Raw genomic sequence first — 21,412 nt, forward strand, 5'->3', positions numbered from 1 at the left:
CACAGTTCCCTTTACCTGGTACAGCACGTCTAGCTATCAAGAAAAAATGACAAGGCATACCAAAATGCAGAAAACACAATTTGAAGAGACAGAGCAAACATCAGAACCAGACATGGCAGGGATGTTGGAATTATCAGATGGGGAATTTAAAACAGCTGTGATTAATATGGTAAGGCACTGCGGATAAAGTAGAGAGCATGCAACAACAGATAGGCGATGTAAGCAGAGAGACGGAAATCCTAAGAAGGAACCAAAATGAAGTGCTAGATACAAAGGAACACTAACAGAAATAATGTCTTTGATGGACTTATTAATAGACTGGACGTGAATGAATAAGGAACCTGTGAGTTAAACGACGTATCAATACTACCCTTGAAAACCAAAAAGCAAAGAAAACAAAGTCTGAATAAAACAGAATAAAATATCCAAGGACTGTGGGACAACTGTAAAGGTGTACCATATTCATAATGGAAATGCCAGAGAAGAAAGAAACAGAAGAAATATTTTAAACAATGACTGAGAATTTCCTCAAATTATTATCAGGCACCAAACCACAGATCCAGGAAGCTCTGAAAACACCAAACAGGATAAACGCTAGAAAGACTACATCTAGGCATATCATTTCCAAACTACGGGAAATCAAAGATAAAAAATCCTGAAAGAAACCAAAGGGAAAAAAATCTTACTTATAGAGGCACAAAGATAAAAATTACATCTTTCTTCATTCTTGAGGTTACTAGTAGCCCATTATATTTATGTACCGTAATTTTATGAATTCCTTATTGTTGGATTATTGTTGGAGATTCTTGGGGAAATACTAAATGGGCTTGAAAATTCTGGTGCCAAACATGCGAGCTTTCTTTTCTTCTTTTGGGAAAAAATCTAATATTGTCAAGGATCACTATGCTCTTACACTAAGAAATCTGTAGGTTTGCACTGTTGGAAAATGAGTCACTGCTGTGAATCCTTTGATTAGAACCTGTGTACTTTATGAACTATGTTTCTTTTTTAAACATATATATACGAAGTTTTATGAGAAACTCACATTTTTATATCCTTAATATGTCAACAGGAAGATGTAAAAGAATTTTATTGTAGAATTTTATTTAATCACAGGAAAGGTAGCCCAGTCAAATCTGCAAATGTACAGCTGTGTGGCCATGGACGATTCTCATTCACTGCTATGCTCTCTCAGCCTCTGGGGGAACAATGTCCGCTCTGGGTGTCTGGACCCTTTGGACTTTTAAATCTCTCACCTTGAGGGAGACGGCTGAACACAGTGCAAGTAAGTGTGGGATATTATTTGGGTGCTGACTCTGATGGAGAACAAAGGGTACATGAGATCCTTTCATCAGCCTCTAACTCTTGAAATGCTGAACTCTCGATCTCATTATAATTAAAATAATCAAGGCTCAGTGTGGCCCCGGACGTGGAGTGATTTCTAAAACTTGTAGAACCTAAAACATGAGCATTTAGGTCATTTTCTATTTTTTTCAAAGTATTGTAAACAATACTACAACAAATATTAAAACATAGTATTTATATCTTTAATATTTGTTCAGTTATTTCCTTAAGGATAAATTGCTGAAAGTGGGATTCCTAAGCCAAAAAGTATGCTCATTTACAGTCTTTTGGTACATAGTGCCCAAACACCCTATTTAAAGGCCATACTAATTCATATTCCTACCAGTGGAACACTCATTTCCTACATCTTTACCGACACTGGGCATGGCCATTCTTTGTAACTTTTGAAGAATTAAATATCTGATATGAACCAGATCATGTTGATCCCCTACTTTAAAACCTCCAAAGGTTCTCTTTCATGCATAGGACACATTCTCAAACTTGGTCTTAAAAATTATTGAGGGCCCCATACAGCTTTTGTTTGTGTGAATTATGTTTATTAATATTTGCTGCATTATAAATTGATATATTATTGTAAGTTAATATAAACAAAAATTTTAATTTTTTATTTAATTCATTAAAAATGATAAATCCATCATATGTTAACATAACATTTTAATGAAAGTATTTTTTAAAAAACGCTAGTGAGATACGTGGCATTGCTTTACATTTTTGCAAATCTCTTTAATTACTGGCTGAAAAGAAGATGTTCTATTATAGTAGAAGCGGAAGTCTCATATCTACTTTGAGACTCATATCAACTTTAGTCTCATAACTATTCAATTTGTTGCAATATTGCACATCCTGTAGCCTCTGGAAAATTCCCCTGTACACTCATGAGAAAATGAGAGTGAAAAAAGTAAACAATGTCTTAGTGTTATTATGAATGTAGTTTTGGGCCCCCCCTGAAATGTTCTTAGAGACCTTAGCGGTCTCCAGACCATACTTTGAGAACCATAAAATGCAAAGGATAAAGGCTAACTCTTTAGCGTGCCATGAGAGTCCTTTCTTCATTCAACCTTAACCCTTCCTCAATTATCCTCTGTTGTGCTCATTCCTGCAGCCAGACAGAATTCTGACATTATGCATTTTCAGTTCTATATGCTTTCACATGTATTATTCTCTTCCAAGAGTGCCTGTCTCTGGTGGCTATTTTGGGATTTGAGGGAGCTCAATAAATTATAACCTTATCCAAGTTCTGAATAAACTGAGAGACAAAACAAAAAAGCAAACAGAGAGAACCAAGTTACCACCTTTATTACCAATGCAGCTGATTTTGAAGAGTGTAATTTACTAGATGGCGACAGTGGGCTTTCCCATATTCCACCCCCAGAACTTTACAGACCCACCAGCCAGAGACACACGGTGCTAGACAACAGCAGCTCTTCCCATATACAGCCCCCTGCTCCATTATTATATGCTGAGAATGGAGAAAGGGCTCACTCCCAAGAGGAGACGAGGAATGACTGGAGCCACAGTCAAATCCCCAGTTCCTTATCCAATAACCAACAATCAGGTAAATCACTCCATGTTTGCTGAAGAGGGATGACTCAGACGAGAAACCACAAGTGGTAGGCTAGCGGCTTACTTTTATACAAAAGAAAACAGGAATGGGGATGAAGAGTATCTCCCACCCCACCTACACACACACACACACACACACACACACACACACACACACACCACAAAAACATTCTCTACCTATAAAATCCCTAGTCATACTCAAACATTACTTATTGTATGAAGCTTTATGTAACTTCCTGACATAGTCTCCCCTCTGCTTACATAACATTTTGTACATATAAATTCAACAAGTGATAGTAAGACCGTAACAGGCAAGGGACAAAGGATACAAATAAGGTACTACTTCTGCTTTCAAAAACTTAGGGAAACAGTATCTACAACAGCAGCTCCAATATAGCTCTCGGATTTTTATCCCCTACGTTCATTCTGTCGACAAATTTGGAAGCACAAAACACACAGGCATCCTTTTTCTATGGAATAATTTAGGCATGTCATCACAGCATCTGAAATCTGTCTACATCATTTGACCCTTGCAAATCTGTACTTGACTTTCACGATGCCCCTGAAATCTTTCCAAACTACTCTCATTTACTATCAAGATCGAGCCACACCAGTGCCACCAGTAATTATCCCCCAAACCTAACAATTCATTTTTTGTCCTTCCCATTTCCCTAGTAATTTTATACTTGGATGGATGCCTTTGTGTGTTTGTGGGTTTTGAATTTACAGCTATAATGGTAGAAACCTGCAGTAACACAGCTCATTATATAAGGATTCAGAAACAACATGGGCCACATCCCAGATCTAAGACCCAGCAGTAAATATAATAAAAGCCTGATATAACATGTTTAACCTATAAGGAGGGCACTGTTTCTGTCCCTGAACAGCTCATTATAGAGACTCTACTGCCTTGCTATTCCTCCCCGACCCCATGGCAGCTTGCAGACTGCTTGAGAGCACTATCATTGGCTGGATGGTTAGATTAAATGACCTTTGGGGGTCTGTTTTTATCCCCTGAAATTCTATAATTCTAGTGAGTTTCCTTTCCTTGGAAGCATGGCACAAAGTTAGCATTTTACCAAAGTGCCTGGCACATACTCTGTCACTGTAGTTAAAAGTACAAAGCAGAAACTAACACACCATTGTAAAGCAATTATACTCCAATAAAGACGTGAAAAAAAAAAGTACGGATGCTGGAGCCAAGAGTAACTGGCCTCCCATTCCAGCTCTGTGTGCGCCCTTAAAACAAATCACTTCATTTCTCTATGCCTCCATCAGCTAACTCATCTATACAATGATGAATATAATCACACCTATCTCATAGGCATATTGTGAGGATCAAGGAGTTAATACATGTAAAGCACTTTAGAATAGTGCCTACCACATACTAAGTGTATAATCAACTGTCAATTACTAGTCCGTACCAGCGAATATGTGTTCAAAGAATTCTACAATTCCATGAATTCCCAGTAATTTAAAATATACATTTATTAGGCACTCGGGAAATGCTGGAGAGTGATCTTGGGTCTTAATTTTATAGATTTATCTGAATCCTTCTAAATGCCTGTCTCATTAAAATGAAAAGGTTTTAAATTAGAAAGGCAGTTAGTCTTTTTTGAAAATGAATTCTCAGCATATATACCAGGCATATACATACTGAATCTACCAATAAAATCCTATTATAAGACCATGTTTGCATAATTCTTTTATATTATATTAAAAATACACATATTCATTTTTTTTAGAATAGAATCAAGCATCTACAAAACTGTACTATCTCTTCTTCACAAAATCTTGCTGTAGGTGTATCAAATGTTCTAATCAGTCCACCAGGTACAGACACTGACTGCAGTTTAAAAGACATAATCGAAGAGCATATTAAATAGTTCCATAAAACATGGAAAGTGAAGCTAACTTTCAACCATGGAATGGCTAAAGCAGTGGGTAAACCTGGCACGTTTGCTCTTAAGTCATTTTAAAAGCATTAAAACATATTTCAAAGATTTCAAACATGCAATTATTTTTGCTGCCACTCAAAACATGAAATAAACATTGCTTTAAAAAGATACGTGCTTTTTTAACCCATCAAAACAAACAACTTTGCATAAAAATTGCTTTCCCAAACCATTTTTCATACATTTGCAACTCATCCAGACAGTTTTAAGTCTGAAATTACAGAAACCACTGGTAAAATGGATCACTGATACAAAAAATGAAAATGCATTAAACTCAAGGTGTGGACCTTCTATGAAAAACTCCCCTAAAAGTATGTATCATGCATTTACTTTGGAATTCCAATCACTAGCCAAGCTGTTCTTTTGTCTACCTAATGGTACTGACTTTTTTTAACTTATCTTGTGGATCAGGCTTATTTTATAATCATACCCTCCCTGTACTTATCCAAAGTGATAACTATCTTTTAAATTAATTTAACAAATAAATCTGGAGCACCTACTCTCTGTAAGGTACTTTGCTGGGTATTGTATGGGGTTTAAAGCCGGCTGCAACCGTGTTACCCCTGAGGGTTCCCACTCAGGGTGGGCAGAAAGGCAATGCGGACAAATAGACTGAATTCAAGACAGTCTGCTCTGTCCCTGTCACTTTACAAGTTCCAGGCCATGGGTCACCATGAGGAAGGGAGAATCCACAGGCTAGCCACACTTCTGTCCTAGACCATCCCTGCTTGACCTGTTTGCCGCACACCCCCAATTTCTTATTCCGTGACCTCTTACTTTAAAATCTGGCTCCCTATACCCACCCCAGGCTTGTGTGTTGGTGACACACAGTTAGAGCCTCTTCGCTCAGGTTTCTCTCCACTCTCAAGTCCCAGATTTGCAAAACTCCAGGTAAGAGACCTGCCAGTTCTGCTTTGTCCCTCCGGATCTACAGAGGATTGGTTCCCAGACCCCCGCAGAATACCAAGATCCGAGGATACTCAAGCCCCTTATGTAAAATGGTGTCGTGTTTGCATGTAACCTACACACACCCTCCCGTATACTGTAAATCAGCCCTAGACTACTTATAATACTGAATACGATGTAAATGCTATGTAAATACAGGTATACCTCAGGTACCGTGGGTTCAGTTCCAGACCACCACAACAAAGCAAACACTGCAGTAAAGTGGATCACAAACATGTTTGGTTACCCACTGCATGGAAGTTATATTTACACCACACCGTTTATTAAGTGTGCAGTGATAGCATTAAGTCTAATATGGGGATATAGGTATATGTATAGCTGATTCACTTTGTTATAAAGCAGAAACTAACACACCACTGTAAAGCAACTGTACTCCAATAAAGATGTTTATAAATAAATAAATAAATAAATAAAAATACAACGTACATGCCTTAATTTAAAAATATTTTATTGCCAAACAAGGCTAACCATCATCTGAGCCTTCAGCGAATCTTAATCTTTCTCTGGTGGAGGGTTTGAAATATTGCAAGGATTACCAAAATGTGACACAGAGACCCAAAGTGAGCAAAGGTTGTTGGAAAAATGGTGCCGATAGACTCTCTTGATACAGGGTTGCCACAAACCTTCAATTTGTAAAAAAACACAGTATCTTTGAAGCACAATAAAGTGAAGTGTAATAAAACAAGGTATGCCTGTAGTTGCCAGTGCATGGCAAATTCAAGTTTTGCTTTTTGGAACTTTCTGGTACTTTTTTTCCTAACATTTTTGACCCACAGTTCGTTGAATCCAGGGAGGCAGAACCCCTGGACACAGAGGACCAACTGTACTTAGCCTAGACCCCTCCCCACCCCTTACTTCTCCCTCCCCGCAAAACCTGCCTGCCATAAAAGGAAAAATAAAAAACACACAAGGAAAAATTTTATTATAAGAATGATAGAAACCAGCCATTACAGTAGGTCGTAAGAGTGAGACATGGCTTCTGATTTTGAATCTTCTGATGTTGCTTAGTGATGGTTTTCAAGGATCCCAGCAGGAGGAACTGGAGCAGAAGGGGCATGTTTATACTCAAAAACATCAGATTTGTATTTACCAAAATAGTATATTTTCACACCTGTGATCTTCCACCTTTTTTTGTAGTGTCATCATGGTAACAGAGAACTAGAACTCTTTGAATGGCTTCTACATGCCAGGCACTTTCCAAGTTCAGATTTATTATTCTCCTCCATCTTCTCATGGGGAAGATGTTTTATCTAAGGGTGAGATAGTGAATAATACTAGATGCCTCAGGTGCTACAACTTCAACTCCCATTTCTTAGCACTTTCAGTTTTAGAGTTCAGATTTCAAAGTGAACCAGAATTTGTATTCATCCCAAACACAATTAACAACTCTTCCTCTTCAAATGTAATAGTCATATACAAATTTCAAATCCTTGGCCTCAGACAAAGGCAGCAGATCAAAGAAGGTGGCATATCCATCCATAACTTCTATGGATCAACAGGGGTAGGTGCACAGACTGTCAGCAGGAGTTTTCCTGGACCCAGTTTGGCATAAAGAAAGCAGAGGAGGGCTTCCCTGGTGGCACAGTGGTTGAGAGTCCACCTGCCAATGCAGGGGACGTGGGTTTGTGCCCCGATCCGGGAAGATCCCACATGCTGCGAAGCGGCTGGGCCCGTGAGCCATGGCCGCTGAGCCTGCGCGTCCGGAGCCTGTGCTCCGCAACGGGAGAGGCCACAACAGTGAGAGGCCCGTGTACCGCAAAAAAAAAAAAAAAGAAAGCAGAGGAGATAGGGCTAAAAGAAAAATCATACAGCATCCCCATATTTGCAGGAAGCAGTCTGTTGTTGAGGCAGCGCCAGAGAACAAGAATGCAATGTGAGTAGCCCGAAAGTCATTGATCTCTGGTGGCTAGGGAGAGTTCAGGCCAAAAGAATTCACTCAAAAACACCATCTTGTGTCATGAAGAACTTATGTGTCTGTGAAGAACCTGGACATGACATCTCTCCCACACAAATCTCTTGCCAGTAGCTGGTCCAGAAAAAAACCTCATCTCATTCAAAACTGAGCATCTCTGCATAGCTACTACAAGAAAATAAGAGAACAAAACCAGATAAAATGGAAGACAGGGACTTCCCTGGTGGCGCAGTGGTTGAGAGTCCGCCTGCCGATGCAGGGGACACAGGTTCATGCCCCGGTCCGGGAAGATCCCACATGCTGCGGAGCGGCTGGGCCTGTGAGCCATGGCCGCTGAGCCTGCACGTCCGGAGCCTGTGCTCGGCAACGGGAGAGGCCACAACAGTGAGAGCCCCGCGTACCGCAAAAAAAAAAAAAAAAAAAATGGAAGACAGATATGCACCAGGAAAAAATGTTTCCATACAGCAGATAAAAATTTGGGCCCAACATATTGCCATAAACTTAAAAACAAAGAAAAAGACCAAAATAAAGCTACCATATCTATAAAGCAAGAGATCATATCAAATATACAAGAGCTCAGGGAAGATGTGGCAAGATGACAGGAAGTGAAATGTGATTTGGCAGAGCCCAGGAAACAAATATGTCACTGGCAGCAACCAGATTCTGCTAAAAACATGGAAAGAAACAAGAATGTCAGAAATGGAAAAAGAAGAAGTAGAAAATTCAAAGAAGTAGAAAAAAAGGAATCCAAAAGAATTAGAAAAAAATAATAGTGAGACAGGACTATTAAAAAGGTCTTAACATATGCAATAACTGGTATCCTGAAGAATACGTAAAAACACAACAAAACAGGAAAAAAGTTAAAGATATACTTCAGAGTAACTTTCCAGAAATGTCACAAATCTACAGACTGAGAGGGCATGCTGAACCCTAGGAAAAACGGACACAAAACATTCAACACTGAATCACATTTTAGTAAAGTTACTGGAATTGAAAGGAAAAAAAACAAAACAAAACTGTTGTGCACTGAGGCAAAAAGTTTGAGTCGGAATGTTACTTTCCACAGCAACGTTTAACGCCAGAAGACATTGGAGCAGTGGTACAAAGTCCTCGGGGATGTAAAGCACGTGACTTAAGAACTGTGCACAAAGAGTCATCCAAGAGTAATGAAAATGAACATTTTTGAACTCACAAAACTCAGGGAATATACCCCAAACCCTTCCTGAAGAAACTACTACAAGCCAAACTTTGAAGAGCCCAGATAAATGGAATACTGGCCCTAAGTACTGACCTCATTTAACTGTAGGACTAAAACTAAAACAATTTTGGCGATTATGGTCACAGAACAGAATTTAAATGTTATAAACGTTAATGATGTAGAAATAATACAGCAGAAGTCTGGAGGGGAAGAGGACAGATGGTGGGTGGTAATGTCAACGTGATGATTTTCTTGTCTGGTAGAGCAGAGGACTGAAAGATTATTGAAGCTGATAAATCATGAAACAGACCTGTAAATACATCTCAAAGTCTAAAGAATAGGATATGAAAAATTATGTAATCATCAAGCATCAGGTGACTTTGGGAGAAAGTGGAAAAAACTAATTTTACCATTACTCATGTCAGGAAGTCAACAGACAGCTGTCTAAAGAAATACAAGTTTAAGTATTTGGGGGGAGGGGCACTGTCATATATTGCTGGTGAGAAAGGACATCATAGGACATCTTTAGACCTGTTGTATGGGACCAACAGATAAGGGGCAACTTTGCAGAGTTTAGCTTTAGGGACTGACTGGAAGTGAAAATACAGTTGAGGAGAATGAGTCCTTCCCTACCACAAACCACCTCTCCAGTACCAACTTGTTATACTGTAGTTGACAACTATCATGACTAGTGACCATCCGGCATCTTTGGAATACTATGTGCCACTTCTCCACAGAAAGGCCAAAGTTGCTTTCCCAGTTTCCTTTACAGCTAGAACAGGCATGTGACTGAGGCTCCAACCATCAGACACAACCACACCAGAGTTTGACAACCAAGAGAGCATCTTTGGCCACTGGGATAAATGAGGGTCTCAGCTTTCAGGGGTGGCAAAGGCAGAGGTTCTGGGTTCAAGTGTCCAGAGGTGGTAGGAATGAGCTTCCACTGGAGTGGTTCTAAAGAATATCTTGGGTGTTATTCCAAGCTGGCTGTCTCTGTGCCTATCTGGCCTTCCTAGATATTCTGTAAGGTACTCAGTATGCTTTAAAAATACTTACTTTCTGGGCTTCCCTGGTGGCACAGTGGTTAAGAATCCACCTGCCAATGCAGGGAACATGGGTTCGAGCCCTGGTCCGGGAAGATCCCACATGCCGCGGAGCAACTAAGCCCGTGTGCCACAACTACTGAGCCTGCACTCTAGAGCCCGCAAGCCACAACTACTGAAGCCCACGTGCTTAGAGCCCATGCTCTGCAACAAGAGAAGCCACCGCAATGAGAAACCCACGCACTGCAACGAAGAGTAGCCCCTGCTCGCCGCAACTAGAGAAAAGCCCGAGCGCAGCAACAAAGACCCAACGCAGCCAAAAATAACATAAATAAAATAAATAAATACAATTAAAAAAAAAAAGCCTTACTTTCTGCTCAATCTACGTAGCAGGGAGCTCTGTTATTTACAACTAAGAACAATGCCCGACTATGTATAGTACTGGCAGAACACACATTTGAAAAACAAAACAAACAAACAAGAAAAACCCAAAAACAAAATAATTTAAAACACCCACTAACCTTGAAAAGACCAAGGACCTAATGTTTTCATTAGCTCCCAGTCTAGAGATCACGTATACACAGTAACTTCACACTAAGATACCAAGTATCTGTGATATGTCCCTCTCCTAGAACATTATATCTGTTTTAAATATAAGTTAAAGAATGGGCTCTGTTAAAATAGGTCTTGGTTTTAAGTGCAGTTATACGAGAAGCATCAAAAGTTAAAGCATTCCTAAGAGGTAAAATCAAATACCGCTGAATCTTACTATCCAGACTTGCTGAAATCCTTTGGAAGATTTCATGGGTGATGATTCTAAACTCATCTAAAAAGTTTAATGCTAATCTCCAAAGCTTGCTTTTAAGCCCGAGGTGTGATCAAGTTCACTGTCTACTGTGAAAGGATTAAGGAATAATGTTACCTCCATTGTTCCCTCTCTTGTTCTTGGCTACGAAAAGCGATCAAATACACACATTTATCCTGGAGTTTCATGATAAAGAAGGGCTGCTGCTGGTGGACTTTACCACTGAACGGATACAGTTACTTTGGAATCTAGGAGCTGCATACAGTGGTTCTCAAAGTGGGGTTCCTGAATCAGAGCATCGACATCACCTGGGAATTTCTTGGAAATGAAAATTTTACTGAATTGGAAGCTCTGGGGGTGGTGCCCAGAATTCTGTGTTATAAACTCTCCTGGTATTTCTTTTCTACGCTGAAGTTTGAGAACCACTTTCTTTGGCAGCACAACTAAACCACCCCAATCAAAGGAGAACTTACTTCTGAGGATGGAATAGCAAGATGTACCTTCTCAATTACACATTTCAGAGCATTAAAGGAGTTCTTCCCTAGAACTAGCTTAACTTCACAGGTAGCATAAACTCATTTCTTCTTCATTGAGGGGATACAGGACTCTTGCTTACTAAGATCCCATAGGGAAGTTTCTTTTCCCGGGGAATGTTAGACATCAAGTACCCTTCAATCTTCTCCTCAGGCTAAATAACCTCAGTCCCTTTTACCTTTATTTAAGACTTTTTAAAAACTCATCATCCTTGTCAAGCTAGAGTAAAACATAACCTCATTTGACTGTTCAGTTTAATTGAAACACATTTTCTATCACGGAACCATAGAAATTAACGCCAAAAAACCTAGGTTTCTTATATTCTACCTATGTTTTACAGTATGAGATGTACTTCCTAAAATAAAAAATCAAATTTTAGGTCTGTCCTTTCTACATATTCTGATTCCTCCTCTTCACCCCGTTCCTCTTCCTAAAGAAAGTTTTAGTTCATCGTAAGGTCACTAAGTATTTCATATATATTGGATTAAACATTCTAATCCTCATTTGCCCCATTAAATAAGAACTGACCAGATGGACATTCCTCTCTCTCTCCTGAGCAGGGTTTAGTTAATTAAAAATGATTATTTTTACTATGTATTTTATATATCAGCCAGATGTTACCTGCGGTCATTTCTGGAAAGGATCATTTGGTGGTGGTTATAAAATATATATTTTCCTTTGGGAAGCAAGACTCTTGAGCACGATCAGGAAAACAAATGAGAAATGGATTTCACCTCACACCTTTTTCCTAGTGCCAAAATGGGCATAACGTTTCATTTCCTTTGAAAGTAGGATCTATTCAAATTCTTTCTTCTTCTAACTCTGCATCCTGGTCCTATTTATGTTGTGTCAAAAAAGGATCAAGTTGATGGAAGAAAAATTCGTGTTGGTTTTGTCTGTACTACAAGTGTACGTTGACTTTTCCAAAGAAACTGATTTGGTTTAAGACATATGTGTGTGACATAGCCACTGTTCTGCTCAATTAGGACGGAGACTCCATTGTGTCACTGTGAGGCTGCCCTTCCACAGAGATATTGTAACAGTTCCTGTTTTTGCACAGGTCTCCTTAGAAGCTATAGTTCATGCAAACTAATTTGCCTATATTTCCCATTAGTGCTGAAACAATCCAGAATGAGGCAAAGATACTGTAATTACAAAATTGTTTTGTGGTTACACTAGTCATTTTCTCTCCATTGGTAGACCAACTAGAATTCAAATAAGTGCTCCCTCTTTTTTCTTAAAAACAAAACAAACAAAAATAACCCGCAAAGGGACTTCCCTGGTGGCGCAGTGGTTAGGAATCCGCCTGCCAATGCAGGGGACACGGGTTCGAGCCCTGGTCTGGGAAGATCCCACATGCCGTGGAGCAACTAAGCCCGTGCGACACGACTACTGAGCCTGCACTCTGGAGCCCGTGAGCCACGGCTACTGAGCCCACGTGCTACAACTGCTGAAGCCCACGCACCTAGAGCCTGAGCTCCGCAACAAGAGAAGCCACCGCAACGAGAAGCACACGCACCGCAACGAAGAACAGCCCTCACTCGCTGCAACTAGAGAAAGCCCGCGCGCAGCAACAAAGACCCAACGCAGCCAAAAAATAAATAAAATTTTAAAAATAATAACTCACAAAGTAACATTCAACTCTCTTTAAAAAAACAAAAAACAGTCAATTCTTGAGATCACCCAAAATTGTGAAAGTCTAACAGATTAAATTAACCACACTATCGGTTAGATTTAGATGGTTGGTCTTCTCCAAGACACCATTTAGAAGATGACTAGAGACAAAAGTTGAGTCTTGAAAGTCTGAAATTCACATGACAACAAACATAATATCTGGTATGGCACAGTGTATGAACAAGTAAGACACTTTTAATTCCAAAGCCCTGGCTCTGTCCTGTGAAATATGTCATGGCATGAGGGGGATCTAAGTTCCGGGCTCGGCTCTGACTTTCTGTGTGACCTTGCATAAGTGACAGCCCCACTTTGGGTTTCTTTTCTCATGAAAACGTAGAACTAGATATTCTCTAAAGTCTCTTTAGACCCCTAAACTATATGATTGGTTGTTTAACACATCTTTAAGGCTTAAATATGCCTATTGAACAACTGCAGTAATTTCTGTGAGAAGGGCTGGGGGTTGCTTTCATTAACTTAGAAGCTTTAAACACAGCATAGGGTGACTCATCTGCTGATTGTATAAGGCATCTGGTCCCCGGGTCCTGAAGTATCCAAATCGGCTTGTAGTAAATCATGGTCACCTCAGAAATGACCTCTCCCTCTTATGTTTTCATGGCAACCAACATTTACTACTGTCTTCCTGTTAAAGTCATCTGTGTTATATTTGATTTCAAGACCCAAGTAAGGGGCAGACATTCCTGATGAAGTGTCTGATAGTCCTTGGAATAAACTGTCCTCCCAAATATATGATTACTTACCTTTAGATCAGGCCATGTTCATCAGCCTCTAATAGGTTTGAGGGGCTCACTGGTCTTAATTTCCTATGTGAATCTATAATTGTCCGCAGAGGTCAATTTCAGTGGACGCCTCATATAAATTAGAACTGAAGATAATGATGCCTGTTCACTTGATCAACTGAAATGACCAGCTGGGTTTAATGGGAGGAAAACAGAAACGCCTGTGAAATTGGAATAGCTTCAAAGGTGATGGAATGTAATTACTTTTCTGAAAAGTTTCTTCTCCAAAGGTGACTGGCCATTGTGCTGGTGGGCACGTGGACCAGCATGTTATGAAGGTGGAAACGGCATTCAGAGCCGCTGACCACATCCAAAGGCCTGCGTCAAAAGTTCGCTTTCTGCTAGGGTGTGAGGGGAAAGCAGAATATCTTTTCTGCTCTTATTTTTAATCATTTCACTCACAGTTAGAGAGGTGCTCTGAGGGATGTGCCTAATTGACTACTGAGAGGCAAATTCTAATTTAGATTGCTGCAAAAGTGTTTTCTCTTTAGAGCCATGTACCATTTTCTTGGATGTGTTACCATTATCTTTAGGGTAAGAAAAATTGAACTCTGAGTGAATCTTGATATCATCTGCATCAACCCCTTTATTTTACAGATAAAGAAACTGAGGTCCAGAGATGTGAATAGACTGGACTAATGTCACAAAGCTAGAAAGAGGAAGAGGCTGGGCTAGAATTCAGCAGATGAGAAGATGAAACCAAAACCAACTCCTCAGTCCAGAGTTTTCCATTTATGAGTAGCTGGAGACTTGTTCAGGGAGGAAGAAAAAGATGCTCTCCGTGAAAATCACCATTTAAGAAAACTTAAGTTCTATAATGTGGCAGAGGTGCTAGCAAGCCAAAAAGGTGGAGGTGGGCAGTTGAGAGAGACAGTAAAGGAACCGGTAGCCCACAAAGCAGATGACCATTCCCCATAGCTGACCGGGGGCTCTGTCTATGGGTCTTTGGGTGCCAGGGGACAGTTTTACATACCTGGGGCGACTGCACAGACTCAGGAGCCAGACTGCCTGCCTCGGCTTGATTCTTGACTCTGCTAATTCTGAGCTCTGTGACCTTTGGCAAGTTGCTTAAGCTCTCTGTGCCTCAGTCCCTCATCTGTATAAAAGGATGATAACATCAGTACTGACTGTTGTGAGGATTAAAAACGTTACTGTACTAATCTTACTGTAACAGAGATTAAATAAGGGTGAAATAAATTGATATACATAAGGAGCTTAGCACATACTAAGTGCTGTTAGTGTCTGCTGTTTCTTCCCTATTCACTCTATCAGAGAAAGTTTCAGAATACAGACATAAGTTGTATTTATTAGTAATGTACTGAGGTGCTTTATCTGAGATAAATACCCAAGGACTCTACTAGAAAGTCATTGATAAAACCTCTTTATATGTTTAATGGATTAACTTTTCAATATGTATTACTACAATTGAAAGGTTTTTTAAAAATAAACAACTACAGGAATTTTTTTAATTAAAAACTTCAATGATATCCATAGTTTCACATAACAATGACAGAAATTTCATTAGCAAAACAATTAGTAGAAGGGCGTAGCTGCTGCAAAAATTAAAGACGGATTTTCAGGGCAGGAAATTAGTGCCGAGTAAGTGAATCTTGAAGTCAGTGAGAAAACGAGAGCGGTTCAGGGGTACTGCATTTTCTTTTGCTACAGCATGGTTCTTGGGCAAGTCAACCTCTTGCTTCCTTAGAATTTAATGTTGTCAAAGCTATCATTAACAATTTACTCAGAGTTCTTAAGAGAACACCTTCACAAAATTAACAGTGGAGATCTTCTAGTAATCAAGACCATTTCAGACATGCCTGAAACAGGGACCATGTGTGTACACACCACGTGTGTACCTGGCTTTTCCCTTTCATTCTTTGAGTTAAATTCAATGGAAATTTTAAGGGAAAAAAGTCAGTTACCTATTCCCTCATTTTTTTAATGAAATAGTTTTAGCAATCACGCAGAAAAATAGTAAAGGACTTTTCTGGAATTCGTCGCTGATTTAAGACATGGGAAGGTCATGATAAGCTGCATATCTTCCAGTCACGTGATGGTAAATCTGTGGGGAAAGCAGAGTTTAATTAGTCATTAATTATTATATTACTATACATATCAATTAATAATTACAGTATTACATAACAATTTTAGTTAACATTTCATTATAAAACCCCACCTTATGTACTCAGCAGAATCTCCATCCAACCTATTGAGGTGGAGGTTTGCTTGGGAGAAGGCAGAGGCTGTGTACAACGAGGTCATCAGATGAGTTTCCATCTCCAGTTCTCTCAACCCAATAAGTGCCTTTTTATTTCTTTCTCAAAAATACTTGTCAGTTTGTTCCAAGGACAATGGGTTGCTCCTCACCTGCCTCTCGATGTCCGCGAGCAGAGTGCTGGCACCTATTCGAAAGAGTTCTGGCTTCAGCCACTCATCCCCTAGCTCCTCCTTTATGAGAGAGAGCCATGCAAGGGAGTCCTTCGCGCTGCGGATGCCTCCTGCCGGCTTAAAGCCTACCTAAAAGGGGAGGTGGGAAAGAGAGCAATGCTTAGCATTGTTACTGGGTTGCTTTAAAAACTGGTCCCGTGTTAATACGGGGTCTCCATCCTCTCTTTTCTAAAGCCTATTTCGCGTGTCCCCCCCGCCTCCCCTCAGCCCCCAGCAAAAGACCTTAGAGCACTGACTCATGCCCATTTACACTACAAAACGACTTTTCCAAGATTAATGGGAAGAATGTCACTGCCTCTGAGACACTAATGAGAGTTAATGACCCTCATTAACATTTCACTTACTGGAAAGTCATAAACCTCAACCATCTAGACCATAGCTGTGAACCTGGGATAAACAAGAGAGGTGTCAATAAACAGCAAAACATATCACAAAAGCCCATGCATTCTCCGTTTCTACCAGGAGGCCAGAAGAAGTGTACACCTTCCAGCCCTCCATCCTGAGCTGCAAAAGAGACATATGTGGGTTTAAAACAGAGGAGAGACTCAGTGAGGCCACACTAAACAAATTAGCAGCAACCAGCAAGGAGAGGTGACAGTTACTTTAATCAACTTAACTGCAGGGACTCTTTTTCTAAGTTGTAAGTAGACCAAGTTACGTAGAGCAGCCAAAGAGTTAAAAAAGCACAGGTGAAAAAGACGGTGTAGGGGACCTTTACACTTCAGTAGTCTCTGAAGGTGACCACAAAACGGCACAATTCGGCCAATATCTGATGTTTGCAAATGATGTCCCTGGGTCCATTCGAAAATGATAAACGTGTCCTATATACAGTAAAACCTGCTTATTTGGATATGCTTGTCTCAAGAACTTGACTGTCCGGTACAGTAAACACCCAAAGCCCAAGAACTAAAGCTCATGCCTTCGACCACTCAGAGTTTGGCTGCTCTGACAGGTGGCACCAGCAGGGGGCGATCGCTAACAGAATGCCAGAGAAGGGACACGATAAATGAATGGTCCCATTATCAACCTGTAAAAAATGATTAAACAGAAGCCTTGATTAAATAGAGTCGGGAGATCAGAAGCGGGGGTTCTAACTCCTGGATAACAGAACCTGACAGGAAGAAGAAAGACTCCTTTTCTGCAAAGGACTCAGCCAATGAAAAGACCCGGACTCCTTGCTTAGTATACGCTGTCTTCCTTTTCCTCTCTAAAAGCACACTTCTTTCCTTGCCCTGCAGGGACTTGCATGTGGCTCGCCATGGTGGCTGATCTCAAATAAGCCCAGCTTTGGCGGAGAAATAGCTAGCGGTCTACTTGCTTTAGGTCAGCAAACCCAACCCAGAAACTCCTAATAAGCTGGACTCCACCACGTCCCTCACATCACATCCAGTGACCCACCAAGTCAAGTCCCACCGATCCCATCCTCTGAACTCGTCTATCTCCACACGTACTTTCCTCTCTACTCTCCCTTCCACTGTTTTAGTTTAGACTCTCATCAGCCCTCACTGGAACATCGGGAGAAGCCTCCTAACCGGTTTCCCTGCCTCGGACACACGTCACACAGCTAAGCAACAGCCGTACAGAGATTCGAACCATATCTGCCTATCGCTCTGGAGCCCAAGTGACCCTGTAAGAGTGAGGGGAGGGACTTCCCTGGTGGTGCAGTGGTTAAGAAGCCGCCTGCCAATGCAGGGGACATGGGTTTGATCCCTGATCCGGGAAGATCCCACATGCTGCGGAGCAACTAAGCCCGTGTGCCACAACTACTGAGCCTGCGCTCTAGAGCCCGCGAGCCACAACTACTGAAGCCTGCGTGCCTGAAGCCTGTGCTCTGCAACAAGAGAAACCACCGCCATGAGAATCCCATGCACCGCAGCGAAGAGTAGCCCCCGCTCGCCGCAACTAGAGAAAGCCTGCATGCAGCAACGAGGACCCAACGCAGCCAAAAATTAAATAAATAATAAAATAAAATAAAATGATATTTCTTCAAAAGAACAATTAAAAAAAAGTGAAGGGAGGTGTGGGGAGTACGGGGAGATAGGTAGAGTCAGGTTATTTATTGAGATGAGGCAAAAAAAAAAAGAATAAATTTTAGCTCATATTAGCATACACGTTAATCACAGGAGCATTTTCTGTCAATTAGGCAGTGCTGCATATAGATTTTTCTATACAATTCAGTTGTGTCAGCAAATCTATTTGGCAATGTTTCGAAAGACAGTTTCTAGCGTTAAGTTTATCCTTTTTTTTTTTAAGGGAGAGAATATGGAAAACATAAATCTGCAGTGAAATCAGCTCTGAAATATCAAGCCTCTGCTTCTCAGGAGTGACACTAATCATGGTCTGGAAGGCGGCCTGTCACATTTTAAAACACCCTTAAATCAATGATGTGGAAGCGTCACAGTCTAAGGGCTGCCCGGGCAGCTTGTCAACAATCCAAAAAAATGCCCCTGATTTGCAGATACACACACAGGTCCTATGTGAAATCAAATGTGATCAAGATGAATATGAATTGACTTGTACCTGTTTCTCAATAAAACCAGGATGAACTTTACTTATTAGCTGAGGAAAGGAGGGATACAATTAAAAAGAAAGTAATGAAAGACAGCAAAATGTTCCTCCCTCACTACCCTGATCTAGAACACTGAACACTTAAAACTTTTATTGCAATTCTTGTGTAAGGGCTCTTTTGAGAAGGGGCATGTTCACTTTTGTATCCCTAGCACTTAACATAGGTTAACATAGCACACAGGTAACGACTCAATGAATGTTTACTGAAAACAAAACAGGACTTGGGCCCCCACTGGAGAATCTCAGCCCCAACTATGGAGTTTATGAAACGTAGAGATGCCTGAAGACTGATCCAGGACTGCCGGGGTGAGGACCCAGGCATCTGGAAGGATAAGAAGCTTCCCATCTATTGGGATGTTCTTTGGCTGAGAGTAAGAACCACTGATCGAGTGAGTGGTGGTGGTCTCATTTGGGGGGCCCAAAGCTGGAGTTCTCATTCTTACAGCTTTTCTTATAATTTATTTATTTATTTTTTAATTTGGACCATTGCAGAAAGGCTACCAAGTAGAGGTTACTCAAGTTGGGTTAACTTTCACATGTAGGTCACCGTGTAGGTATTTATCCTATTTGTACTCTTCTAGGTATGAAGGTATTCTGAAGGAGCAAATGCTGCAAGGAGTTCCTTTCCTCTCAAACCCAGGTACCTTCTTAAAAAGGTCTCCGATTCCAAAATAAACTGAAATACAGTCACATATAAAGTCATCACAACCAGCTGGCAAAGGATTAAAGTTCTTTTTTGGGGTTTCTATTCAGCAGAAATCAAGAGATTGCTTTTAAAAGATGCCTTTCAGGAAGGGAAAGTCTCATTTAAAAATAAAAATTACCTTTCTCGCCAATGATGTTAAAAAAAAAAATCCTTTGAGATAATTTGCAGCTAAACAAGCAACTTGAAGTGAAAAGGAAAATCCAAACTCATTTTAAAAAAAAAAAACCTCATACGCATTTTTCCTTTTAAATTCATGTTTCAAAAATATGTATTATTTTTCGAAAAGCGAGCATATACCCTCCTCAGCTTAACAGTCTTCCGAAGAGCACCTCCAGCTGCCATAAAACGCAAAAGTGGATATTTAATTCAAGAGCTATATAACGTCTAGCTACCTTTTCCCTGCTGTTTCACAGCATTTCATTATTTTGTTTAATAAGTTCATCTCCTCGAGAATTTTCTCTTCACCTCATATTATTAAAAGTAATAAGTTTTTCTGGACCGGGGGTTTCCTAACAGAAAAACCAATTTATGTGTGTCCTTCAATAATGACAGGAAAAGATTATTTCCCATTATATTGCATACTTTTCATATCACCACCACAGCTTATCATTCAATAAATGTTACTCTGCAATTCTTTCCATTCCTCAAGAAGTTTAATTTCTGCATTAACCTGTTTTCTCTGGCCAACGCCTTACCAGAAAGTTTCTGTGTTGCAGCAGAATTAGTTCGTTAAGGAACCCATTCAGGAATCTCTCGTCAGTGATAAAATTGTCTTCGGTTAATAAAAGGACACAAGGTGAGTTTACACCTTGATCACACATCCTAACGCCCACACTCATACTCACTTTCTGTGAATCGCACAGTTTCTCCCCGAATGTATGCTTTGGTAGTGAAAGGTAAATTAAACGTTTATCTTAATACAGGTGACGCACTCACACCATCTGCCTATAATGCCTATAAAGACAGCTATCGTGGCTGTGACGAGTATTGTAAATAACATTATCTTTACTCCAAAGAAAGATTTGCTGGCAATAATATACCTTGTTTCCAGTTTTCCAGAAGAAATCCCTAATGGCCCGTAGCATGACTATAGCTACTGGGAAGGTGGCATTTACTGTTTCTTTTCCAGTAGAGGTCTTAATAAAATCTGATCCTAAAACAAAAGGAAGAAAAATCTCCATGTTAATTAAAAAACTTATTTTTTATACTTTTGAGTCGGTGGAAGAAACGAGTTGTGTAAATTCTTTTTCCTGAGAAACACGACTTTATTTTTCATCAATTATTTGAAAAACTAAAACCAAATCTCTCTTTAAAATCATTCTGTCCACATTTTTTTCCCCTGACCATACGATGGATTAAATTAGGCACCAAATGGATTCTCACTGATCCCTGGAGCTCTTGTCTCTATATTTCCATATCAGCAATTAAAACCAAGTTGGTTTATTTAACGCAAAACTCAGAGGAATAGAAACAATTTCATGCCCTGTGCTTAGCATCATATATCATAACACTTTACGACAAAACCGGAGGGCCTACTCATATTCTTACGTGTGATAGAAAGTACCCAGTACAGCTGTGACAACACAAGGAGAACCATCATTAGCTGATTCCTACTGCATTGTTCGTTAACGAAAGCTCTGTCTTCCAACCAGATTGTGATTTTCATGAAAGACACCATGCATTTTCAACTTGCAAATATTTTAAACACTTCCTGTCTCTTAAATGTATCTTAAACCTATTGATGTAGGTTTCTGCAGAATAGAAACCCAAAACAAAATAGCACAAGGAGACAAAGAGAGGATAATAATAGTTAAGAGTCACTGAGTGCCGTGCACTATGCACTGTTCTAGGTGCTTTGTAAGTACTGACTCAACCTAT

At 40.1% G+C, this 21,412-nt stretch overlaps 1 protein-coding gene across 12 annotated transcripts in view; it reads right to left on the reverse strand.

The window, feature by feature from the left end:
• DERA (deoxyribose-phosphate aldolase) overlaps positions 1-21,412 on the reverse strand; it is a 358,282-nt gene that overhangs the window by 228,704 nt on the left and 108,166 nt on the right. For 9 of the 12 annotated variants that reach the window (XR_013830501.1, XR_013830503.1, XR_013830504.1 and 6 more), the window contains exons 7-10: positions 20,575-20,687; positions 16,180-16,329; positions 15,735-15,874; positions 14,786-14,908 (exon numbers count right to left, since the gene is read on the reverse strand). Coding sequence is in view for 1 of the 12 variants with exons in the window: in XM_079936975.1 (XP_079793101.1) it covers positions 15,818-15,874; positions 16,180-16,329; positions 20,575-20,687 (320 nt within the window). In the remaining 11 variants the exon portion in view is untranslated. Of the gene's footprint in view, positions 1-6,961; positions 7,100-14,785; positions 14,909-15,328; positions 15,875-16,179; positions 16,330-20,574; positions 20,688-21,412 lie in introns of those variants that run through there. The other 3 variants (XR_013830511.1, XR_013830502.1, XM_079936975.1) reach the window with 3 other exon arrangements.

This window comes from Stenella coeruleoalba (genome assembly GCF_951394435.1).
Source record: "Stenella coeruleoalba genome assembly, chromosome: 11".
NCBI classification, from domain to species: domain Eukaryota; kingdom Metazoa; phylum Chordata; class Mammalia; order Artiodactyla; family Delphinidae; genus Stenella; species Stenella coeruleoalba.